The 27,002-nt window shown below is 38.9% G+C and overlaps 1 protein-coding gene across 4 annotated transcripts; it reads right to left on the reverse strand.

Annotated features, from left to right (window-relative positions):
• Positions 1 to 91: 91 nt before the first annotated feature.
• ZBTB35 (zinc finger and BTB domain containing 35) lies at positions 92 to 27,002 on the reverse strand. Of its 4 annotated transcripts, none has more exons than XM_087927329.1 (7): positions 26,447 to 27,002; positions 16,141 to 16,279; positions 15,107 to 15,208; positions 9,911 to 10,055; positions 6,753 to 7,441; positions 5,218 to 5,348; positions 92 to 1,872 (listed from the first exon to the last, which is right to left on the reverse strand). In XM_087927329.1, exons 2-7 carry the CDS (start codon positions 16,262 to 16,264, stop codon positions 1,219 to 1,221), a joined length of 1,845 nt encoding a protein of 614 aa, XP_087783455.1. In that variant the 5' UTR covers positions 16,265 to 16,279; positions 26,447 to 27,002; the 3' UTR covers positions 92 to 1,218. The 4 variants fall into 4 exon arrangements, with proteins under 4 accessions (XP_087783455.1, XP_026571991.1, XP_087783456.1 ...); XM_026716206.2 differs by lacking the exon at positions 26,447 to 27,002 and adding an exon at positions 18,768 to 18,957; XM_087927330.1 differs by lacking the exons at positions 15,107 to 15,208; positions 26,447 to 27,002 and adding an exon at positions 18,768 to 18,903.

The following is a 27,002-nucleotide window of genomic DNA, read 5'->3' on the forward strand; positions in this document are numbered from 1 at the left end:
GCTTTAGAATTTACAGTGATGAAAAATTCATCCCTCCCCCCTCAAAACTATATCCATCCCCAAAGAAAATAGTACTGCATTGACTGAAAGCTTATGATAGGTAGTTTTATTGTCCAATAATACTGATTAAAATATGTACACTCCTATGTCTGTAAATCCGCAGTTAAAACACTCATATTTATGGCTTTGGATTTTTCTCAAACCTTTTAAGCACAAGATCTTTCAGTCATGGGTCATAAAGTTTAAATAATAAAACAGTAGCCTGATCCATTGCGTAGACACATTTACTTCGTATTTTTAATGTTTTTCCTTTAAATATAAAATGTACCTTTTTTCTAAAAAATAAAAATCTGGTGATGCCAGTGCAACCTATTAGCCAACTCATATCTTGTTACAGATGCAGTTGCATTTTCCCAGTATAATTGGCCCTTAAAAATTGCCAGTGTTCAATCCATTTTCCCCCATCCACGTTTATTTTAATGCAGAAAAAAACCCTGATAGCAAACAATTGTAAGCAAGATTACAAAGCACTATACAGTACTATGTACACTGCCTTTTGTATTAGCTTGTAAGAACTGTAAAAGCTTTGTGGAAGTTTAATTACTTTATTGTATGAAGGCACGAAGGTTGTTTTTTTTTGTTGTTGTATTCACAAAACCTAAGCACACTCTACCTCCATCCCAATAATCTTCTAGAGTAGACCTTGAAAATAGTGCTTAAAGTTAGGAACATCAGCAAATAATGCAACTACCGCAAAATATTAAATGGGAAAGAAGGAAAAATATCTTTTTTCTTAAAGCAGATTACCCAAATTTATAGATAATCCATACTAACATTGCCATGTTAATACTAAACTCCATATTCTGAAAGGAAAATAAAACTTGCTTCAGAAATTTCTCACAATGACAAAACAGTATAATCTAGCAGAACTCTACAATTAAACTTCACACAAAGCTGTTCATCTCCAGAATAGCCTTTGCTCCGTGTTATTTTATTTTAAGAAAACACACACACACAAAAGGGTTTTTTCCTTCCTAGAAATAAAGAAGGGGAGTTCAATCAAATATTCTAACTTTGGTCCACCTGTCCACTTGCCTAAGGGCACTGATACAAGAGAGCTGTCCCATGGGTAGGGCAAAAGTCAAACAAGAAATTTAACAAAAATAATTTGGTATTAACTTTCCCCCCACAAATCACATATAACGCGGTCCAAATTGTTTAGCTCTCCACCTTTTCCTCTTGCATTGCCATTATTGGCTGAGTTTTTAAATCATGGGATTCTTCATGATCTGCTCCTTGTGCCTTGTGCATGATCTGCACCTTGCTGCTTGCTGTCAGTTCTTGATCCATGGGCACTGACTCTCCCTGTTCTAGATCATGTTCCTCCATAAGCTGAGCCTCAACTTCTTCCATTTGTAACTGGTTCACATGTCCCACATCCAGCTCTTCCATATGTACTTCAGTACCTTGTTCAGTCTGAATGTGTTCAACCTCTAAGTAGCTTATTTCAACCTGCTCTTGTAGCTCTGCTATTTGTTCATGTTTTTCTTGATTATTCTGTATCAAATCTGGATGTACCTGTTCTACAGTCACTTGGGCTGGATCCACCTGGACCTGAATTACGGGCAAGACATGAACTTGTTCCACCTGCTCTATAATTGTCATGGACGCCACTGGATCACTGTCCACTGGAAGAATATCGTCAGATACTATGTGCTCTGAAATGTTGTGGATCTCTTGCAGATGCCTCCGGAGTTCACTGCCTTGCATGAACCAAACATCACATAAGGTACAGTGGTTGGGTTTGTCACCTGTGTGTATTACCAAATGGTCCTTGAACTGATCCCAGCTGTTAAACACACTGTTGCAGACCTGAAAGAGCAAGGCAGAGTGATTTTAGGAAAGCTGTTGAAACATTTAATATATGGCTGATGTTCAGGGATGTTTAAATTCATTTAATCCAAGAACATACTCTTCTATAGCATTCTGCCATTAGTTCTGTTTCCCTTGAATCAAGCCAAACCTCCTCCAGACCAAACCAATCCAACCAGCCAGTTAAGCAGTTTTCTATAGTAAATTCTGAGAACTGGATGAACTGGTTCAAGAATGAAACAGGCCTGATTTAGGACCACTTCCTGACACATGTCAAACCATTTCAAGTTTTAAGGATTTTTTTTAAGGTGCTAAACCCCAAAACTGCAAGGTCTAAAGGAGATTGAAAGGACCCTGCAAATACACTAACCTGGCATCCATTTGCCCTTCCTCCCTCCCTCCCTCCCTTTCCCAAACAAGGCGGGGCTTTTTTATTTAATGTGCTAAGTCTTTATGTCTCTTGGCACTGGGGATCCTCCCATGAAAAAACAAGATCGTGGTTTAAATTCAGAGAGATCCTGTCTTGTGATGCGTTGTCAACAGAGAATATTGTTCTCCTGATATGACCACAGGCAATAAGTTTTCGTTCCTAGCAAGTGGCTGCATTTGCCTGGCCTCATCCAAGCCAAGAAGCTAAGCAGCGATGGGTCCTGCTAAATGGGAAGTTTCCAGGATATGTGAATTAGACTGGCAAACAGGCATTGGCAAACTTCCCATAGTATAATGTGAGCTGCCAGGAATCTACTGAATTAGATGGAATAAAATATAAGCAATGTAAGAAAAAAGCAAACCAACAAATATGCTGGGGGGACGGGGGGCGGAGGACATGACACCACCAAGAATCAAACTTGTCTGAAGGAGATATAATAAAGCTTCTGTTTACTGAATACAGAGTAACAGCACGAAAGCTGAAGATTTGTTTTTTTTGTAGATTTGCTATAAAAGAGTGGATGGGACAAAAACTGGGAGTTTTTTTTTCTTGTATACAGAGTTTGGGGAGTTTTAAGCCTTGCAAAATGTTTAAACATCCATTTTATTCTTTCAAAACCCCTCAGTCCCCATAAAAAAAGAGGCTCTGCCTTATCTAGTTTTGAAGCACAGCTCAGGCCTCCCAACGTTCAGAATATTCCTGAAGGTGAAATGGTTGTATTACTCTAGAGTTGAGGGCAAAGCAGTATTAAAAAAGAAAAAAAATCCTTCCACCCCTTGGAAGAAAAGATATCTTGGAAGAACAGCATCAAGGAGATACCAAAAATAGCCATTCAGGTAGTTTATTTTTTAAAAAATTAATTAATTTATATTGCCCCTATTCGCCCATGGCGACTCAACACGGCTTGCACAATGTGAAACCATATTTAAAACAAAAAAAATAAAATAAAAAAATAAAAAACAAGAAAAACTAAGAAAAAGAATCAAATAAATTAATAAAGTACAATAGAACAAAATCTGGAAAAAATAAAAAAAATAAAAATCAACCCCCAACTCCCATCCCCCACCCCGACAACAACAGATCATACTAGCCATTTGATGGGCTCCATCTCGCTCTGGGTTCCCCAGGCCTGCTGGAGAACTAGGTCTTCAGTGCCTTCTGGAAGAGTGCTAGAGTGGGGGCCATTCTAATCTCTGGAGGAATGATATTCCAAAGAGGGGAGCCACCACGGAGAAGGCCCTTCTTCTGGGTCCCACCAGGTGTATCTCCCTCAGGGATGGGACCTGCAACATTCCCTGCCTCCCTGCTCTAATGGGTCAGATAGATGGGACCGGCAAGAGAAGGTCCCTCAGATAACCCGGACCCAAGCCATGAAGGGCTTTAAAGGTGACAACCAGCACCCTGAATTGCACCCAGAAGCAAATTGGCAACCAATGCAGCTCCCACAGGAGAGGTGACACATGCGCACACCGGGGTCTGCACAAAACCATGTGGGCCGCTGAATTTTGCACCAACTGGAGCTTCCGGATGTTCTTCAAGTAGATGTCTCTCCATGTAGAGCGCGTTGCAATAATCAAGACGGGAAGTGACTAGGGCATGAGTGACTGAATAGGGACTGTTGGTCCAGGAAAGGGTGTAACTAGTGCACAACCAGCAGCTGCGCAAAGGCCCTCCTGGCCATGACTGCCACCTGCTCTTTGAGCAGGAGTCGTGAGTCCAGGAAAATCCCTAGATTGAGCACAGGATCTGTTTGGGGTAGTGCCACCCCATCCAAGACCAAAGGTGGCAATTCTTCGTCTTGCAAGGGTTTAGTTTCAACCCATTGCTCCCCATCCAGCCCCTAACAGCCTCCAGGCACTGCCAGAGGGAGGACACAGCAACACTTAACTCACCATGGGCTGAGACATACAGCTGAGTATCATCAGCATATTGGTGATACCTCAGTCCATGGTGATGGATGATCTCACCCAGTAGCTTCATATAAATGCTGAACAGAAGCGGAGAGAGTATTGAGCCCTGTGGAACCTCATAAAGCAGTGGACGAGGGCTGGATCTCTCCCCTCCTATCAACACTGACTGTGGGTTGCCACAGAGGAAGAAAGTGAACCAAGACAGCACAAGGCCTCCTACTCCCATCCCCCGAAGCCGTCCCAGGAGAATCCCATGGTCAATGGTATCAAAAGCTGCCGAGAGGTCAAATAGAGCAAGGATGAATGCACTACCCCCATCCCGCTCCTACCAGAGATCATCCAAAAGTGCGACCAATGCTGTTCCTGTCCCAAATCTAGGCCTGAATCCTGATTGGTAGTGGTCGGGATAATCCATTTCATCCAGAAAACTCTGGAGCTGCTGCGCAACCACGTTCTCAACAACCTTCCCCAAAAAGGGACGATTGGAGACAGGTCAGAAATTATCCAACTGGGTGGAGTCCAGCAATGGTTTCTTAAGAAGAGGACGGACCACAGCCTGCTTAAAGTGCTGGGGAACCATCCCCTCCTGTAGAGAAGCATTAATCACCACTAGAGTCCACCCGCGTGTCACCTCCTGGGAAGCTTTCACAAGCCAGGAAGGACATGGGTCTAAAACACAATTTTGATCACAGTTTCCTACTAGATGCTTAAGAAAGTATGAAAGAGAACTGTTATCCCTCACCTGTCTTCAGTTTGAACTGAAGAAACTTCTTAGATGAGAAATGAAACATTTTAAAAGAACACTCCCCACCCCCAAAGAAAGTCCAGATTGCCATTTGGAAAAAGCGTCTTTGGGACTCTCGCCTATCTTTAATTTTCCTTGTACAAAATAGTTTTAAAATAAGGAATTAAGATAAGGAGACAATTGTGTTGTTCCTCCATCAAATTCCTCCTTAATTTTGCTACTGTGACATTAGAAACCAATCATTTTCTCTTGTTACGAACCTGGCATTCATAAAGCTTCTTCCGTCCCTTTTTAGCACCTGCACCAGACTGGCATGCTGTCAAGTGACATTTGAGGGTACTGTTCCGAGCAAAACGTTCATGGCAATTTGGACATTCAAATGGTTTTTCACCTATAAACAAACAGAAATTCATTTAAAGACCAGCATACGGGATCAGTCACATATTGCATTCCATCTGTAAGATTAGCAATGTAAATGGCTGTATTCAAAATTAAGGCACTGTTCCCAATTATAAATTCATTCCAAAAATTGAAAAGTTTCCAAAGGTAATATTAGGCTACAATGGGCAAATCACTGACATAAGATATGAAAGGATAACTCTTTCTGTTAAGATAATGCCTCAGTTGTAACCATATTGACTAAAGTTGTTGGGAGTTCAAATCAAGGAAAGTTATAAGTGTAATACAAAATATCAGATGAAGAACTACTTTTACATTCAATACAGTTCATACATTTATGTATTAATGAAACCACATGAGAACACATATCAAATTATTGTGAAATTTACTTTCATTGTTAATATGGCTGAAACAGTAGTTCCTCAAGGATGTATCAGAAAAGCTTACTTCATCTTACCATATTCCATTAAATAAGGCCAAAACAAGCAGCTCTCTCATCAGGATAAAAGACTATTTCATCTAGTTATTACATTCAATCTAATTATTCAGATTTTTTCAAGCTCAAGAAAAAAAAGAACCCAGCAATATCCATCCAATTTGTTCAAGTCTTCAACCATGGGAATCTTTCTGGAATTTATATTTATATAATTCAACGCTCCATGGAGTTTTGTTCCCAAAGTCAATACGTATCAACTCGCAGAAAAACACAGATTATGCCAGGGGTGTCAAACTCGATTTCATTGAGGGCTGCATCAGGGTTGTGTTTGAACTTGAGGGGGGGGAAGGCTGGGCATGGCCAGAATGATGTCACTCACGACAGAGGGGGGCGCCTGTGGTGGCCCAAGCGCTCTGCCAGCAAAAATGGGCTCCTGAGCTCCATTTTCACTGGCAGAAGCACCGTGGGCCAGTCCTTTGCTTTTTCCAGGGCAGCCCTGTGGGCCAGATCTAAGCACCCTGAGGGCCAGTTCTGTCCCCCAGCCTTGAGTTTGACACGCCTGGATTATGGTTACCCAATTTGTTAATCACTCCAGGAGTAACAAATGTCCTGGCTTGTCTACATCAGTGAACATCACCACTCTGCCACTTCAAATAGGAAAATAAACTATACAAAAACAAATGTTTTCCTGTTTCTCTTGCAAACTTTGGACTTAAAACCTCACTGTTTGTGGCTTATTCTTGCCTTTTGCCTGAAACAAGTGGCTACAATGGGTGCACAATTGTGGGAAAAGATGTGCTTGGTTCAGAGTTAATCTACATTCACATTGTCACACTTCTGAAGCACTTTTTTGCCTTTGAAACTAAAGCAGTGCACAGCCTTAAGATATATCATATTGAATTAAGAGTTTAGCAACTCTGGGCAGAATTACGGAAAGTATACAACTAAAATTGCAGATACCTGTGTGCTTCCGAAGATGTTCTTTAAAATGTCCAAAGTGATCAAATTGCTTATCACAGTATTGGCAAACATGTATTTTTTTGCCAGGTCTTTGTTTTTTGTTTGCTCCACCTTCATCAAGATGGTAACAAGTAAGGTGCTGCTTCAATGCACTCTCACGCAAGTATCTTTTGTTGCATAGGTCACACTTGTAGCTTTCGGTGGAATGTGTTTTCATATGCTCCTTAAAGTGGTAAAGGAATTTAAATGTACGATTGCATTTTTCACAATGGAAAAGATTGTTGACATGCGACAGCTGAAGTTCCATGATCTCAATGCCTTCCACATGTTTGCCCATTGGATCAGATAAGTTGTCACATTCCTCCTGAATTTCATTTTTCCTTTCTCCATGGCGGAACTTGCTGGTGATATCTGCCAGTAGAGCCAAAGCAGAGTCATCTGAAGTACCTGTAGTCTGTATGTATTTTATTGGCTGTTCACCAGAAGCCACTTCCTCAAGAGACTCAATGTTATTTTCCTCCACATCAAGAGCTCCTTCGGCAATCTCCACCTCAATTTCAACTGGTTCAGATTCTGCACAAGGCAGTGTTTCAGTAATAACATTAGAGGTCTCTGCTATCTTCCACTTTTTGGCTTTGCTTTTATCCTGAACTTGATTTGTTTCAAGCAATGATGTATTTTCTTTGTTCCTAGAGAAGATCATGAAGGACACAGTAAGGCATGAAAAAAATGAAAAAGAATCAAAGTAAAGTTGGCTACTGATATTGGGCTGAACAAAAAAGCAGGATTAAAGTTAAGCACTGAAACACTGCTAAAGAAGCAATGGTTTGCTTTATCTAGACTTGTTGGCAGGAATGTATTCTCCTTAAAGGGAAGGACTGGGAAAATGAAAATTGCTCCTAAGCAATGCCTGACACTTAAACATGATTAAATCAGAAGGAAAAAGGATGTTCACAATATTGTCCATTGCAATATGTGCAACTTCTACCGACATATCAAAGCTATGTAAGTTTATTCACGTTTCAGTGCTATGATGATTGATGATTTGTCAAATGTTAGTTTGTAAGGGAAAGAAATTTCAAAGTTTGTCTGAAAATTGGTACCATGTTAGGAACAGACTCCCAGAATTTTGGGGTAAAACTTCTGATCAGACCATTCCTTCATTTGCACATTTGTGAAGAGTTAGCCAATCAGAATCACAAATACTCATACTGAATAGCACCTTAATACCTTTAATAAGAAGACTGTGTAATAATATTGCTATATCCTGCATTTTATTAGTTAAGATGGAAGGATCTTTCTTCTATCGGCTGTGTCTTCCATTCTCCACTTTTCTAAAATCCCAGCACTAATTGTTGAATATTCCATGTTTGTTTAAGCATAAGCTTTCTGTACTTATTTCTGAAACTCTGTGGTAATATTCCCCGATGTCCCATTAGTATCTACTAGCCCTGAGTGGGCAGTTACAGAAACTTTATAGTTGTCTAGACCAGTGCTTCTTAACCTTGGCAATTTAAATTGCATGGACCTTAACTCCCAGAATTCTTCAGCCAGCAAGGTGGCTGGGGGACTTTGTAAGTCTACACATGTTAAGTTCTCCAGGTTGACAGTTGATTAATACATGTTATTCTTCTACTAGCCATGGTTTGGGATGGTCCAAGTATTTGGGAATTTCTCCACTCAGTCCTTGCTCAATTCTCCCCCACATTTCCCATGCTAGTAAGCTGATACTCCCTGTTCACTCTTCATAAATCAATCAAACTTTCTGTGGCCGTTTCCCCTGGTTGAGTCTTCTTAACAGGGAAGAGGATGATCTAGGGCAAGGTAGGAGTCCTCCCAGGAGTTGGTACTTACAAGCCGTTCCCTAAATGCCATGTAGTCTTAGGTGGCACTGGTAGAAATACTATATTTAACACTGGTGGTGTTCACACCAACATAATGGTAAACACAATCTCTATATTTCAATCTTTTATTTCTATCACTTTTACAACTATATTAGCCTTGCAAATTCTTTCAGAATCATCTAGTCCAGGGGTGTCCAACCTTGGCAACTTTAAGACTTGTGGATTTCAACTCCCAGAATTCCTCAGCCAGCAAAGCTAGTCTGTCTATCTGCTGACTCCTATTAACTGTTATTTCTAATCTCTCATTCTCAACTGTACCTAAATGCATCTGCCTTAGTCATGATTTTATGCTTATTTTCCATGGTGACTTCTCCATAGAGAGAATGGTCTCCCTTTTTTCAATATTATCCACCGACTACACTTTTTTCTGAAAGCTCCTTAAATCCCTAACTCTCTCTTCAATTTATTTAGTTCTGATTATGCTTTCCTCCCATCTCATCACTGGGTTGCCAGGGGTGCAAGTTCGAATTCAGATTCGATTCCCAGAATAACGTACCCCAGCTATTTCTTTATAAGCCTGGTCCTCTATGATCAAATACGTTCTGCCCAGTTCATTTAGACTGCAAGCTCTTTGAAGGGAGACCATAACTCTTCTGCATTCTGCAAAACATTAAATCGTAGTGCTTGGCTTTCAACAAAATTTTATTCTACACACATTAAAACTGTACACAGAGGCTTATTCACTAACAGATGTGGCATCCTCTTGCCATCCAGATATTGTCAGGCTTCAGTTGTCCTTAGTCCCAGTCACCATGGCTAACTGTCAGAGACTATGGGAGACGAAGGCCAGCAATATCATGAGAACCCCTAGTTCCTCATCTCAGCTTATTGCATTAAAACACTAGATTCTAGAATCTATTGCTTGTTTCAACTTACATTGTTTCAACTTACGTATGTTTCAGCCTCATTAAGTCTACTTTATTGTGCAGCCTAAATGCCTTCAAGCAAATCAAGAATCATGCTTGTCCCAACTATATGTTAATAGCTTTTTCAGGTTGCACTTATTTCAGATTGGGAACATGTGCTTAAAAAAGAATATGCAGAAAAATGAATAAATTTTCCTGGGAGTAAGAATTGGGTGTGTTTCCCTGTCAAGTTTCATTTTCAGCTGCAAACACTACAAGGTGTATATATAAAATCTCCCAGCACCACTGTCATATTTCAGAGACATGTCAAAAGTGAATGAAAAAGTCTTAATGTTCCTGAAAAGATAGCAAAAGGACAATGATCTTACTGTAATATGACCACACTCACCTGATTTCAAGTGCTTTAATGGCTTCCAACATCTGAAGATACTCAGCTGCTTTCCAGACATCGTTTGCTTCCTCTTCTCCTTGGACCATCAGTTTTGCAGTATATGTAAACTCAATTAAATGACGAAATGCCATGTTACTTACACCTAATTGTAGGGAAAAGAAAAAATATAGAACTCAATCATACATTTTTCAGATTTGTGGTTGTAAAATATCATTTGTTTTACAAGAGTGTTAACAGGGATGTCAAACTCACGTCATCACGGCAGCATCCCATGACGTATTGGGACTTTCTCCCCCTTCACTAAACCAGGCGTGGCTAGCACGTGACGCATCCAGCACGCTGGCTGGAGTTTGACAGCCCTACCTTTCAGGAACATAATATCTAGCCCTTTGCTACAACTAACAGTCATTTCCTATATTTCAAAATTAAAAGCTATAACATCTCTAAATATGAAAAAAAAATTATAGATGTGCAGTTTGAGAACAGGATTGGAACAGTTATTTCCATACTTATATCTAAAGCAAAGATGAGCTGACTGTTCAGTATTTTGGGATCAGTATATTTATATTCAGTATATAAATTGTCCTGTCATGGTTAAAGTGCTAGATGGTTAAAGAGCAGGGAGCAAAAGATCCTAGTTCCTCTAAGGCATGGAAGCCAACTGGGTGGCCTTGGGCCAGTTACTCTCTCTCAGCCTCAGTAAAATTCAAAGCAATCCATCAACTTGCACTGGATCTTTATAATTGATTATAATCCATAAACTTCATCCTTCAGTGCACTGTTTAGATTGATGATAATAAATAAAAGTTGGTTTAGTCTAATGGTTAAGGCCCTAGGAACTGGGAACAGGGAGCTCTAATCTTGACAGGCAAGGAAGCCGAAGATAAGTGACTTTGGACCAGCGACAGGAAACGTATATAGATATTTGTGAAAATGTAAGAATGTTACCATAGGAATAGTATATAAAAGGAAAGAAAGAAAAATGTAAATATCAATATAAAATTACAAGATGCTGAAGCACTGTAAAGATTGGAAATGTGGTGAAAATGTGTAATAAAAATTAATAATAAAAAAGATGACATCACCGTGCAATTAATTTGTAGAATCAGTATTTTTAAATCTATTAAGAATTCTTAGGCAGGAACTAATAGTTGTATTAACATTAAATTTGATAAAATTGTGATTATATACTCTTGCTGAAGAATATGAAACATTTTTGCTGGATAAAATATTTACATTACATGGCATCTGCCAGAATTCCAATATTTAATTGATGTACTAAAAACTGGTTACTGTTTCAGCATTGGACCAGGCTTTCTTTCTCTTGAACTACAAATCGGATTTTTCAAAAAATATCTGGTGATCTAATAGTCCATAGTGAAATGAAAACAGAAATCTAAGCTTTGTAAGACTATAAATAAAGGTAACTTCACACATTTACAGATTAAAAAGGGCAATTTAGTCCCACTCCAGAATGCATGTCTAATGAAGAATATAACAATTTGAAGATTTTTTAAAAATCACAACAGTCAACTATCCAGCAGCTCCCTAAACACCTCCATTGAAAATAGTTTATTAGTTCTTTAATTGTGAAGTGCGCTGTTAAAAAAAAAAACTTGCCCTAACAATCAATTGGAATGTGCCTCCTTGTAATATAAATACATTATCCCATGTCCCAAATTTTGGAATTTAAAAAAATAAGCATTGGTTTTCTTCTGTGGGACATCCCTTTCAGCCTGGGAGGGGTGGGCTTGAAATATTCCTACCAGATGAAAATGATAATGGAGTAACCACGAAACAAAACATTTGGGATACAATGAAGGCAGTAATAAGAGGTATAACCATCTCATATAATGCCAAGAGGAATAAGGAAAAATATGCCCAGCAAAGTAAATTACAACAAAAAATTAAGGAACTAGAAACTCAATTACAGAGTACCCCAAAGGATTCAAAATTGCAAAACCAGATAATGATAGCTAAACATAAATTGAATTTAATTGAACAAGAGAAAATGATTATAAATTTGAATTTGACTAGACAAACTTATTTCAAGCATGCTAATAAGCCAGGAAGATGGCTATCTTATAAACTAAAAAAAAGGAAAGAAAAGAGAATGATATATCAGCTAATAGATGGTAAGGGGGATATACAGCAGGAGATAGAACAGAAAAAAGAAATTGCTCATAAGTATTTTGAAGATTTATATAAAAAGGAAGTTAACGAGGATAGAATAAGAAACTATTTAGATGAAGTGAAGGATAAAGCAATTGGGGAAGAAATGGTAGAACTATTAAACAAAGACATTACTTGGTTGGAATTGAAATCAGCAATAGAGAACCAAAACAACAACAAAACCCCAGGCCCAGATAGGATTCCAGGGGAGCTGTACAAGGCAATTGCAGAACAAATTGGACCTCTTATGGTAGAAGTCTTTAATGATGTTTTACTGGCAGCCAGGATGCCGGACTCATGGAGGGGGGCATTGATTTCGCTGATCCCGAAGGAGGATTTGGATCTCCGATATATAAACAATTATAGGCCGATTTCACTGTTAAACACCGACTACAAAATATTTACCTCTATTATAGCAAGCAGCAGATTAAAAAGAATGCTAAACGAGCATATACATGAAGACCAAAATGGATTTCTCCTGACCAGACAAATCAGGAACAATTTAAGAACAGTATTAGATGTCTTAGAATTTTATGAAGCTCATCCCAAAAAACAAATTGCACTTATGTTTTTAGACGCAGAGAAGGCCTTCGACAATTTAAATTGGCAATTTTTAATCCAAAAAATTTATAATATGAATCTAGGCACTAAATTTGAAAATATTATAACAACTATTTATGATACACAATAAGCCAATATTTTAATAAACGGGGAATATACCCACCCAATAAAAATAGAAAAAGGAGTCAGACAGGGCTGCCCACTCTTATCCCTGCTCTTCATATTATCATTAGAAACATTATTAATGCGAGTTAGACAGAATCCAGATATAAAAGGATTAAAGGTTAAGAAAGAAGAATATAAGTTGCAAGCGTTTGCGGACAATATGATTTTTTTTATTGAGGAACCAATAGAAAGAAGACAAAAATTGATGAATGAATTAGAATAATATGGAGCAGTAGCAGGACTCAAAATTAACAGGAAGAAAACTAAATGACTAAAAATTTAACAGAAAAACAGAAAATAAAGTTAGAAGTTATGGAAATACAAGTGACAAAGAAAGTTAAATACTTAGGAATATGGTTGACAGCACGTTGTAAGACACTCAAGGAAAATAACTATGATAAATTAATGCAACAGGTAAAGAAGGATTTAGAATCATGCGGTAAGCTGCAACTTTCATTATTAGGAAGGATCGCTGCCATTAAAATGAATATTCTTCCAAAATTTCTATACCTATTTCAGACGATTCCAATCAAACTACACAAATTTTTTTTTGAAGAGCTCAACAAAATAACTGTAAAATTTATTTGGCAAGGAAAAAAACCTAGAATAAATTTAAAGGCAATATAGGATATGAAGAGCAGGGGAGGACTGGCACTACCAAATTGGGAGCTGTATTATATTGCTGCCTCTTTAGTATGGTTGAAGGAATGGATGAATTTAACTAACAAGAGAATATTATTTTTAGAAGGCCATGATTTGCAGAGGGGGTGGCACGCTTTTTTATGGGATGTAGGGAAAACTAGTCAAAAATACGCCCACAGACATCTAATCAGAGACTCATTATTAACTAACTGGAAGAAAATACGGAAAAAACACTATATAAAAGTACCAATTTGGATTTCAACAATGGAGGCGATGATCTACCCGAATAATCTGGACATCACTAAAATGATTAAATATAAGGAGTTATTGGATGCACAAGGGAATCTGAAATCGAGGCAAGAACTTCAAGAGCAAGGACAAAAAATTGATCAGTGGGCATACCTTAAAATTCGAAGTAGATATAAACAGGACAAGAAAGAATTCAGAATTAACAACGAACCCCAGCAATTAGACAAAATTTTATTAGGATCAGGCAAAAAAAATTTTTTACAATTATTTATTAGAAGTCGAACTAGAACAAGAAATTGTAAAAGGGAACATGATTGCCTGGAGTAGGAATGTAGGATGTAGCATCACCTTAACAGAATGGGAAAAGGTCTGGGGTAGAAACAATAAGATTACAAAATCGGTAGGATATAAAGAAAATGCCTATAAAATGTTTTATAGATGGCACCTTCCCCCTTCGAGGTTAGCGAAGATGCACCCCAATATGAGTCCGAATTGCTGGAAATGCAAAAAAAAAGAAGGAACTTTTTTTCATATGTGGTGGTCCTGTATAAAAGCTCAAAAATACTGGCAGAAAATTAAGATTTGGCTGGAAGAAATGACAAAAGAGCAGATTGAATACAAACCAGAGTCCTTTCTGTTAGGGATCTTTGGCAAACAAATATAAAAAAAAGTGAAATATATAATAATACACATTCTGACAGCGGCCAGATTAGCCTTTGCCCAATGTTGGAAGCAGCCTCAGGTTCCATCAGAGGAAATGATCATTCAAAAAATCTCAAGTTGTGCAGAAATGGACAAACTAACTTTGGCACTAAAAAATAAAGACACCTCAATATACTACAATAGCTGGAACTGCTGGTACAAATGGATTGACCAAAGATAGATTTTACATTATAAGGCAAAAGAGGATAGGATAAACCCATAGCAGCGATATACAGAGATAGGTAAAGATTAGGTGTGTGTAAATGGCATAAATTAAGGGTTATAAAAAAAAAAGAGAGAGATCTTACAAACTGTTGAAGATGAGAATGTGTTTAATTGTTTTCTATTTTTTCTATTTTCTTCGCTTTCTTTTCTTTCCTTTTTTCTCATTTGTGTGTGTGTAGTTCGTTTGTTTTAATTGTATAATTAATAAAATTTATTTTTTAAAAAAGAAATATTCCTGCCAGGTGAAGGGTAGCCAAGGATGCTCAACACGACCACATCATGGCTCAGGGAGAGTGTGAGGCTGTTCATTGATTTTATTTGTATAAAGCCAACAAGTAAGATTGTAAATCACAGTCACACAATGGTTTTGTAATCCTGGTACAATTATATGTCTACCAGAGTGGATGGCTTCCAAAGAAGCCATGAGCCCTTTTATATCCTCTAGTACTTCTGTACATGACTGAAACCGTAAATTACCTTCAATTTCTACTAGTGGCTCCTGAGTGAAGTCTTGGAAGAATTTGTAGAAAAACTGACTGCAAGCAGCAAGAACAGCTTTATGAGCTTTAAAATGATGACCTGGAAATGAAAAACAACATCACCATACTATATGAAACCCCATGTTGGATACTACTGGATGTAAGAAAAAATATGTAATATCAAATTTGTGTTAATTGATAATGCAATGTCTATTGTTGACCAGTCATAATTGCCAAAAAAACCTCTCCAACAAGATTCTCTTCCATACACTTACAAGTACTTAACAAGTTTTGCTATTGTTTCAACTTTATAAAAGAAAGATAAAAATAAAAGCTTTCAAATGATCTGCTCAGGAATTTTAAGTTCCAACTCTGAGTTTATATTTTGCTTCAGCCACTCCTACGGATATTTAAAATTTGTTTTAAGGAACTAATAGTCTGTAGGGTAGCACAATTTGTCTCTTACAAATTTGTGAACACTGATTCTACACAGTTATATATATCTCCTAGATAAGTATATAATTAATTTTAAAACTTTAATCTTTAGGTTAAATGAGCCAGGCTCCACCCACTTCATGTAACAGAGCAATCTTATGGCAATTTTGAGAGCAGTTTGATGGAAGATTTGGAACGGAACTACTGCCAATTTTTAAAGGCTTCACCTTAGCAGAGGAGATGAGAGAGCTCCCTGTTCTACTGCTTGCAGTATGAATAAGTACAAGTTTTAGCACAGTTAAGAGCAAGAAGAAAAACTAAGAAAACTGGCAAGGAAATCATGGTAAAAAAAGGGTTCCTACCTTCCAAGGAGAATTTTAAAAGCCTCTCTCTCTCCCCCTCCCTCCCTCCCTCTCTCCCCACCCTCTCTCTTCCACCAAATCCAACAGCTCTTCAGCCAGCTTTACAGGTGATAGAGAATTGCTCCTTAAATAATTTCAATTTTAATTTATAACCAGTTACTTCAGATTAACTTTTCTGTGGAATAGACCTGGATTGAAGAGTGCCTAATTTTACTCTGTTTGCATCATTACATACCATCCACAATCAAAGTGATGTCTGTAAATTGATCCTGCTCCCGCTGCTCATTTAATCTGTCCAAAATTACTTTATAATGTTCTGGAAATTCCTGAATACAATCCATCGTCTCTTCTGCTTCCATGGCTAATAAATTTGTCTAGGAAAAAGATCAGGAAAAAGTAGACATGGATTTTTGCCAGATATGGAAATTTCAAATAGGAAACAGAACTTCTTAATAATAGTAAAAATGGAAGGCATTATACCAAGATCTTGGTAAGTAAGTTTCCCTCTTCTGAAGCCATAGTCCAAACAAAAAAATTACCAGTTCAAAAATTCAACCCAGAAGTAGATGGAAACAACAGGAGTCTTATAACATGGATATATATATAAGGGGGAAGAGAAAGTCAGCTATTTTGAAATCAAGCTTAACATGTTTTTTGAATGTTGAACCTAGGGAAGACAGTCTTTCACATATAATGACTAATTGTAAGCTATTCTGAAATTTTGGACTTACAAAGCAAAAATCTATGAAAATGCTTTAATGAAATAAAATCATTGGAAATATTTTAGGGTGGAGATAGCTTAGGCATTTGAAACACACCTCTCTCAGCCTCTCCATTTCAGCTTTTCTGACATGTTGCAGAATGGGCTAGGTTGATGTCTCCTATCTTTAACTACAACTACTTAGATAAAATTAAAGCAAATCCATCTATTAAATGCATGAACTCTATTTAATATATTCTTGCTTTCAACAGGAACAACAAAGCAAAGGAAAAGAAGGGCCAAATTGGCCATTTATGAGTAATGTCCCCAACATGGCTCAGAAAAAAAACTCAATAAATATTGGATTGCAAATTGTATAGATCAGGAGTGTCAAACTCACTTCATCACGGTGCATCATGTGTCATATTGTGACTTTCCCCTTCGTTAAACTGGGCATGGGCAAGTTTGACAGCCCTGGTATAGATGAACACTAATAACAAATAAAGTTAGCCCCATTGCTAACACTCTCCTGAAGTGATGGTGCAAAAATTATTGCTCAGTGATCATGCATGCAACTGCATGTCTTTATATACTACATTTATATCATTATCTTTCTTTAAAAAGTGCTCAGGTAATTTCCCATCCAAACATTGATCAGACAGAAGCTGTTAACAATTCCTTTATGCAAAGAGTGAGTAACTGATAGCTCTGAAACTACAGGTGATATTGAAGACCCTTTTTTGCAGCTCTCAGAGCTTTCCTGGATTTGGTTGAATATATCATTGGCATTTTCTTCACAGATGAAAATGACAGTAGAGACTGCAAAAAAAATGCATGATGGCATAAATAAACCACTTCAAACTCTTCACCCAATGTGTTTGTGGTCCTCCACCTTAAATACCAAAATATTTTTATTTATGTCTGTATTTTAATTTTAATTTCAAAATTTAGAAGTGACTTGACCTTCTGACAACTCTGTGTGGCTTACAAGGCAAAAACAGCAGAAATATAAAAAGCCTAACCAACTGGAAAACAAAGCCATTCAGCACACACAACCCCCCAACACCAAGGGAGAGGATTTTTCCAAAAGCCAGGAGAATCAAATCTTCAGGGTCTTACAGACCATCAAGAGGATGAAAGCCACATAGATTTCAGGGGCAAATCTCCTTCAGAGGTGAAACACTGTGCTAGAAAATGCACACTTTCTGAGTCCCACAAGATGACTTTGTGTGGTTGATGGGACCTGGAGCACATCCACTCTGCTGCATTGCACTGGATGGGCAAAAACCGGCAGGCAGTTCCCCAGGCTCCATGCCAAAAGTATGGTCCACTTCACAGCACCTAAATATTGCAATTAATGGGAAGGGGCATACAATATTTTTCTTTTCTTTTTTTCCATGTATGGTCCTAAAGCTGTCAGTTGCAACCATCTGGACAGTGCCAGAAGAGAGCCATGAGCAAGACCTTCCTGCTTTCTCTCTTTCCCGTATTTTAGGAGTCTTGCATCTTTTCGTCTTAGCGTGGCAACTCTAATGGGCGTGAAACTTTGCTCTGACACTGGTCGTTTAGGGATACCAGAGGAAGAGGACTTGGCTTCTGTCTTCCCCTCGTACGGATCACACAGAGACCCCAATGGCTGGCTGACCCCAGACACACACCTGGCCGTAACTACAGCACTGCACGTATGTTAACCGGCAGTTGTCCGCACCAGCCATCCTGCCTACGCCAGCTGAGGATGGCGCAAGCCTCGGCTCGGCGGGGAAGACTACCTTTGGGGTCCCATACTGGGGATGACCCTATTGGGGCTGCCTGTCAATCATCTCCACAACTACCAATCGGACCCCGGAACGGAAGAGAACGGAGCCAATGAGCGCTCAGAGCGGGCTAAACGGAAGGCCTAGCCGCTGGGGGGCGCCGAGGAGTGAAAGGGTCTCTGAAAGAGAATAAAGGGCATCGCGGGAGAGGCTAGAGCGGGCCGGGGCGAAGGGAAAGAGTCCACTGGAGCCGGCGCATGGACCAGCGCAACTCCAGCGGTGGCTCCGTCTCCAGAGCCGTTATTACGTCATCAAACCGCGCATTAAATCGATCCCTTTTCGACGCCCGCCTCGTCCGGGAGAGAGCGCCGACCCCGACAAAGTCGGACCGTTCCGCATAACACTCACCGGGAAAAATCTTTTGCCCCACCAAGCCGCCTCGGCCGCCGCTTTTCCTTCCTGCCCGCCTATCTCGGCGAAAAGCGGAGAAAGCACCGGCCAATAGCGCTACTCGCATTCCCGTCCTGCATTGCGCACCGGAAATGGCGAATCCAGTGACCTCCTTTACCTGTCAGGGCGCTCTCGGGAAACTGGTGGAGCCAAGTGCATGCTGGAAGAGGCTGATTTGCCCCCTCCCCCCAGCTGTGCAATGCATTCTGGGAGGAGCCGAGTTGTGTTTTGCTGAGGTTCGGGTTATAGGCAGACATCGGTTTTTGTTTAGTAAAGAAAGCCGCTATATCGTATTTATCAGCCTACATAGTCATTCATGAAGATATGTTAATATTAATGCACACACAACGTTCTTCAGTCTTGGTTTACAGAAACATGCAGTGAAATTAGTTTGGGTGGATGCCATTAAACATCAGGAAAGAAATCTGAAAATGAGTTTACATTCTGTATGTAAACTAGATCTCTCAATAGCAGCACTGTCTTGGTAGACCTCAACATTTTAAATGATATCATTCTACACATCCTAATAACGACTAGGATTACATATGCACAGTGTTGGAAAAACCCAGAAACCCCCACAGATGATATAATAAAAAAAATTCTGGAATGCACAAAGATGGATAGGTTAACCCGAAATATTAAAGGAAAAGAAGATTCAGACTATTTTATAACATGGGAACTATTCTATAAATGGTTAAATGACAGATATTGAGGTTAGAGAAGTGGAATTAGGTGAAATATGGTTTATAGGAGAAAGAAAAACATTTCTGCTGGTTATATAATTGATACTATAATGGAAGATAATATATGTTATGATGTTATCATTTGTATGTTAACCCCTTGGACACCTAGAGACCACGCTGCTCAACATAGAAAGGAAATGTATAAATGTATAAAATAAAAATTGTAATACAAATGTTTTTAATGATATCAGCCCGTGGAAAGGAGACCACTAGGAAATCTCTGGATTATAGGTTAAACTGGGAAATAAAATAAAAAATCTGGCAGAAAGTGACAAATTGTCATTCTCCCCCCAAAAATAATAATAATAATAATAATAATAGTGCACTCTTCTGAATCATCAGAGTCAATATCCTTTGGCTTGTTTGAAATTATGTTAAACTGTTGTCTAATTTACTATGAAAATGTTTTGTTTCTGTACCAAAAAACAAATGTTCTGCTTTATGAATATAGTCAACACCTGTTTTAAAATTAAATTGTGATAATTGTTGCTACTTTTTTTAAAAAAGAAAAGATTTCTTCTGAAGATAAACATCCTTAATCTAGCCTGAGATACTCGATCTAGTGACAAATATCTGAGACAGTTTTTATTAATTATTATTAGCTAGAAAACATCCCCCAAAGAATGGCTAGCTAAGAACAAGCACTAGCAAATGAATTAGACTCTTTTTCTTCTTGCATAGTTTGAGGAGGGAAGCAAGTTGTAGAAGAGAGAGAAGAAAAATTTGGGATGACTGAAGACAGAAGTGCTCAAATCCTCCATAAAACGCCACCAATAAAGCAGGCAAAGATTCAAGCATTATTTGAAAACACCAGGAGTCAATATACTTTTGATAGCACCAGGGGTAGGATTCAAATTTTTAACAACCGGTTCTGTGGGTGTGTAGGTGGTGGGCATGGCTTGGTGGTCATGTTATTGAATGGGCGTGGCCAACTCAACATCACTCACATCGAGGCATGCATCTCTTCGCCTGGCCTCTCATGACTGTGGGGATGCTGCAACAGTTGTAAGTGTGAAAAACAGTCATAAGTCACTTTTTTCAGTGCCATTGTAACTTTGAATGGTCACTCCACACAAGCAAAGTACTAGCAAAGGAGGGGGGGGAAATTCAGAGAAGTTCCTGAGACAGGAAATCTAGTCCTGCCAAGAATGTAATAAGGGTTAACAGAGAGGCAAGTTTCTGTAAGCAACACTAGAATGTTTCCTTCCTGCCTTCTTTACAGGATTAGGCCAGTAATTTCTTCTAACAACCGGTTCTCCAAACTGCTTAGAATGTTAACTAGTTCTAGCGAATAGGTGAGAACTGGTAGAATCCCACCCTTGGATCGCACCACCAAGACCTAAAATGGTATTAATCATAGTTAATCCTAGATTAGAAGAGCAAAGATTGTATGAAGATTAGATTATCATACAGAAAAGGAAATAGAAACCAAACCAGTTGTTACATAATTATGAAGAAAAAATCCTCATTCTCACAAAATAACACAGCATATTTAACTAATTAATTTTCTCTCCACAAAGTGGGGTATAGGACTTCTTGAGCAACCAATTATTCCTTGGGAGAAAAAACAGTCATAGAGAGAAAGAACATCAGCATCCTTGAGTTCTAGTCAGTCATTCTGATGGCTCAGCCAAACAACTACTGAAGAAATTGATGGCATAAACCACATTGCTTCCTTAGCATGCTCTTAAACCACATCTAGAATAAACTATAGTGGGCTGTTCTCCATAGAGCTTCTCCACATGATACTGCATTGATGGTCACTGGCAGTTTCCCTTGGCTGAAATTCAAATGTCACAACTGTAGGAACAGCCGTCTCCCATGGCCCACTCCACCCCACTATAAGAATATGTGATGGGTTTGTCAATCATCCCGCCCCAGAAAAGACTATCCATTTATTGACCTTATAACCACTAGATGGCAGGAAAGTATTCATCACTGCAGTGCAGTTGACTGGATTTGGATAGTGTTGAAGAACCAACATTTGAGAAATGTTATTGTGTAAAATCTCAGGATACACAAAAAAAAATGGTAGAAAAGGGAAGGAAAATAGCTATATATTGAGGCAATGGCAAACTACAGAAGTTCCACAGCAGGGACTTTTCAATCACACTTCCAATGACATGGGTTGAATGAAAATGCGAGAGAAGAGCAACTAAAAAGGCCTGGAGTCTAAAATATATGAGGAATGGTTGCAGGAACTAGGTATGACTAATCTAAAGAAAAGAAGGACTAGGGCGTGACATGATAGCAGTATTCCAGTATTTGCGGGGCTGCTACAAACAGGCGGGGTCAACTTATTTTCCAAAGCACCAGAAGGCAGGACAAGAAACAATGGATGGAAACTAATCAAAGAGAGAACCAACCTGGAATTAAGGAGAAACTTAATTCCAGTGAGAACCATTAATCAATGGAATAGCTTGCAGAAGTTGTGGGAGGTTTTTAAGGAGAGATTGGACAGCCATTTGTCTGAAATGGCACGGAATCTTCTGGTTGAACATGAGGTTGGACTAGAAGACTTTCAACGTTCCTTCCAGCTCTATTCTGATTAAAGAATTAAGCCTGAGTCAGGTTTTCAGCTTCAGGGCCTGACATGTGAAAAAATGTAAGTGGTTCCAGTCTCTTTCACAGCCAAAATCCTACTGTAGAACAAGCTCCAGGCCCAGGAACTGGACTGAATAGGAAAGTTTCCTGCCAGGCCAATGGTAGCTAATTCTTAAGCCTCCTCTTTTGTGCACTGTGGACTGGCTGGCTGGGATGTCTTCTGCTTTCCCAGGCAAAACATTATTTTCATCTGGAACATCTCAAACTGGTTTCAGCTTATCTCAGTAATGTCTGCCTACAAGATGCAGGTGCCCTTATGAAGGTATTTTCTCAACAAATACTAAATGAGGGATCTTCATATCACAATAAACATGTTGTATGGATGACCTTTAAGTATAAGAGGTCAGTGAAACGTGTTTCTTTCTTAACGTGTACCTTTTTGTGTGTTCAATTTTCCAGGAAATATGATGCACTGAAACAGGGAGTTCCACACTATTATGCCAGTTCTCATAATGATTCTTTAGATATATGGCAGAGCAAGGTTAACATAAGGCCTACTAAACCCTATACTTATTATGTTTAATTGCAAGCTATCACACATTAGTAATTAAATATCCTGCAAATGTAATTAAAAGATACTCCAAAGTTTCCATTGCAGATAATTCCTGATGCCCAGAATGTAGAATAGATAATTTATACAACAAATACTGTTGTTATAATACAGACTGTCCCAAGGACATGAAGTTTTTCCTCCACATTGTAATTATAACTCTGACAAAACTCCAACCTGCTTTATCCAACCCAATTAACATTTCATTTTCTGAGAACTTGTATAGGAACTTGAAACTCCACCCCTTCCTGGCTCATGAGCTGGTCTACTCCAGGTAAATGTTTATATGAATGTTTTTCCTCCTCTAACTAGGTTTTCACACACATCGGCTCCAGCCTGGTGGAATTGCTATCATATTTTGGGAGTAATAAGATAGGGTGATTTAAGAAGTTATTACAGCTCCTGCAATGGCTGCAAACCACCTGAATGAATGAATTCAGAGTTCATCAGTGTCCCTCGTCTTTCCTTTGGAAAGTTGCTAAGTCTGACCTCAGTTTTGCCAACGTAGCATTTACAATAGCAAAGTCCATATAAATAGGAAACATTTCAGGTACCAACCACCAAAAACAGTGCTACTCATAGGATTTCTCTGTAGAATAGACAGATGGGAAATAGTTTCTGAGAACAGCTTTTATACCAGAGTTCTTCAAAGTTTGAAGCCAACTTCCAAAATGCCCAGTCCATGCATCTCAACCAGTGGTGGGATTCAAATTTTTTTACTACAGGTTCTGTGGGCACGGCAGGGGAAGGATACTGTAAAATCTCCAGAGGTAGTATTTGCTGGTTCTCCAAACTACTCAAAATTTCCGCTACCAGCTTTCTGGAACTGATCAGAACCTGCTGAATACCACCTCTGATCTCAACTATGACAACTGAAATCAACACACTGGAGCAGAGGTCCCCAAACTTGGCAACTTTAAGACTTGTGGACTTCAACTCCCAGAATTCTGGGAGTTGAAGTCCACAAGTCTTACAGTTGCCAAGTTTAGGACCCCTGAAGTATTATATTCCTAATACAGTGTTTTTCAACCTTGGCAACTTTAAAGTATGTGAACTTCAATTCCCAGAATCCCCCAGCCTGGGTATTGAAATCTTCACACTTTAAACTGGTCAAGATTGAGAAATACTGGCCTAAAATATGTAATCATGTGCTCAAAATGAAAAGGAAGCATTTTGCTTTCTGCTTGTGAATTCAGGAAAGAGGCCAAATGGTTATAAAAATGCTTACTACAGCAAGTCCCCCACCCCAACTCCCAAGCAGGAAAATATTTTCTATCTCCCTCCTTGAAACATTTGCTGATAATTCACGTATTTGTCATGTCCATTCATTTTAATCTTTTCCCAATCCTGGATGAGCTTCCTCTTTCTAAGTCAAAGTCCTTTGGTGCTTAGCAACATTCAGAGATAAAGTGTTTCTTAGCTTGTTTTTTGGTTTAAATTAAATTCCAAATTCAGCAAATTGAATGCCTGAAATATCTGCTTGACTTCCTTTTTTTGAAGAAAGTTGTTATTCATCAAAAAGCTTACTGGGGCAGAGGCAAGAAACTAAGGAAAACCAACGTTGCAAATATCTTTTAAAAAAAGAAAAACAGTTGCAAATACTCAGAGAAACCCTATCCTTGACTCTTTTTTTTTTAAATCTCTTTTAAAAAGAGATTGGACACCATTTGTCTAAAATGGAATAGGACAGGGGTGTCAAACTTGCGGCCTATGGGCCGGATCCATCATGTGCTTGCCACGCCCACCCCGTATTTTAGTGAAGGGGGAAAGTTGCGATATGTCATATGACGTGTCGTTGCGAGTTTGACACTCCTGATATAGGGTTTCCTGCTTAAGCAGGAAGTTGGACTAGAAAACCTCCAAGGTCCCTTCCAATTCTTTTATTCTGTTTTATGTTAGGGTTTATTCCTCCTTAATTTTGGAGCCCAGAAAGGAATTGCTGACTTAATTTTTTCTAAGTTCGTCTCAGAAATACATATATGTTTTTTTTTTCTGGAATTTCCCTGGGTAACAGTAGATCCAAAAGTAAACAAATACTTGGTCTTGCCTTCTTGAGAAAAGAGTCAAAATTCCAGTTGACCTCCATTTCCTCTTGTGTGCTATTTTTCTTTCAGTGACATTAGGGGGCAGTATTGGTGGTCCTTCTCTGGGCTTCAAAACTAAGCAGGCGCAGGCTGATTAGCATTTGGCTAAGAAGCTTTCAGGGAACTGCAGCGGGAGTTGAAAAAAACATCCTGGAAGAGGGTAGTAGCAAAACTCTCCCATGTTATTGCAAAGCAGAAGGAGAAAAGAGAAAATGGTTTCTCTGCTCTTCCCCCGCCCCCCCCATTATCTGCAAATAATTATCTATAGGAGGGAAAGATATACCTAATGCAAAGAATATGAAAAAAAAACCCATAATTATAATGTACAAAAAATACATTTAGGATTCTATCCTGAATGTTATGATTCCCAAAATGAATCTAGTTAGTCCTCAACCTACAACTACAATTGGGACCAGAATTTGCAAGGCAGTTGTTAAATGAATCATGCATTTGTTAAGCAAATCCAACCTCCCACATCAATTTGCTTGTTGGATGTCAGTTGGGAAGGTCAGAATGCTGCAACCGTTGTAAATATACGCCCATTGCCAAGCACCCAAATTTTGATCACGTGACCGTAAGTGTGCCGTGACAGTCATAAGTGTGAGGACTGGTTGTAAGTTGTTTTTTTCAGTGTTGTAACTTTGAACATTCAGTAAACTAATGGCTGTAAGTTGAGGACTACCTAGCAAACATTTGGAGAATGGATCGAGCAAAAGTTATTCATTGGAAGCTCTGGACTTTTCCCCTTCAACCGAAAAGAATGAACTTCTGAAAGCTAGGTACTTCAAAAGGAATTCTTTATTGAAAGGAAGTGGTCCCGGTACTAGTCAAAGCAGAATCTAAGATGCTTCCAGGCATACAGTAATAGATAAAGGGAGTTAGAACCCCTCCCCTCATTCTGATGTGGATTTAGTCAAACAAAGAACCAACATGTTAATTTTCCCCCTCCCTTTTCTGGGAACGTATCTTAGGAAAGTTTCCCAGGGAGTATCTTTCAGAGCTGGAATTTTTATGGTCCCTTCTCCTCTTGCTATCTCTCCAAGAGGTGACAAGTTTCTAGACATCTGGCTCCAGTCCTCCAGTTGTAATCATGTGCAAGTTATACAGATTCAATATAAGATTTAAGATATTCAAGTTACATCAAAAAGGATTACTTGTACCAACTCCCCCCCATTCTTCCATCGAAGACTGGCAGATACATGGATCTGACATTCATTTAAAACTCATGTCTCCAAACACCAGTTCTTGGAACCACAACAAGTGAGGGAATGTCTCTGAATTTTGTTTCTGAGCATCTTGTAAGTATCGTACTGGTCGCTGTAAGAGAGTTCCACCCAGCTGTTCTTCTGTTTTAATTCTATACTGATAGTATGCAGCTGACCGCTGCAGCTTTTATTCTCTAGTGTAAGGGTCTTCAAACTTGGCAAGTTTAAGACTTGTGGACTTCAACTCCCAGAATTCCTGAGCTAACATGACTGGTGGAGGAATTCTAGAAATTGAAGTACACAAGTCTTAAAGCTGTCAAGTTTGAAGACCCCTGCTCTAGGGCCTGGAACCTCAATGCAAATTAGGATCACTAACAAAACTCTCCCCCACCCCCACTGCTGTATTTCTGAAACTTCACCCAATGTGTCAAGTTAAGAAAAGAAGACTGACCTCCTTTATTCATTTTTATCCACTTGTAGATAATGCCCCTTCTCTGTAACGTTTAAATGTAGCTGTTGACTGCTTTTGGAAGCACATCCTGCCAAGACTTCTGGCTCCAGCTGTTCCCTGTTTTTCCAAGAGTCAGATTTGACAGATACATTTTATTTCCTTCTGACATGTACTCATCTCAAGCTTGGCAAAAGTTCCAAGTTGCAGAGTCAGCAGAAACCACCACCTATTTTTTCCCTGTGTTTCTCTCATAAACCTTCAGTAAATCATAACTGTCAGCAAAAATTCAAAAGCTTATGGGCTTGGGATGCCCCCGTTTTGAAAGCCAGAATCATTGTGCAATAAGACAACCACAACTATTGATTCCTCCTTTTCTGAAGAAGTGCAATTGGATTAATCTACGGAGTTTCATTCTGTTGATCCAGCAAGATCGCAAAGAAACGATGAAAAGCAATGGACTTAATCCCAGGGATCATTTTCTGTAGAGGCCCATGACTGTTGCCCAGCAAAGATAGAAACTGGTAATTCTGTTTTCTTCCCCACTCCTACAAAAACT

The sequence above is a fragment of the Pseudonaja textilis genome, chromosome 2 (genome assembly GCF_049901715.1).
Source record: "Pseudonaja textilis isolate UNSWEBS1 chromosome 2, rPseTex1.2, whole genome shotgun sequence".
In the NCBI taxonomy this organism is placed as follows: Eukaryota; Metazoa; Chordata; class Lepidosauria; order Squamata; family Elapidae; genus Pseudonaja; species Pseudonaja textilis.

Coding starts and splice junctions, on each gene's coding strand:
- ZBTB35 (XM_087927329.1), bottom strand. CDS start 16,264: ATGGAAGCAGAAGAGACGATGGATTGTATTCAGGAATTTCCAGAACAT. Junction 7,442..9,910: donor ATTAAAGCACTTGAAATCAG/GTGAGTGTGGTC, acceptor GATCTTCTCTAG/GAACAAAGAAAATACATCAT. Junction 1,873..5,217: donor AGAAGCTTTATGAATGCCAG/GTTCGTAACAAG, acceptor TTGCTCTTTCAG/GTCTGCAACAGTGTGTTTAA.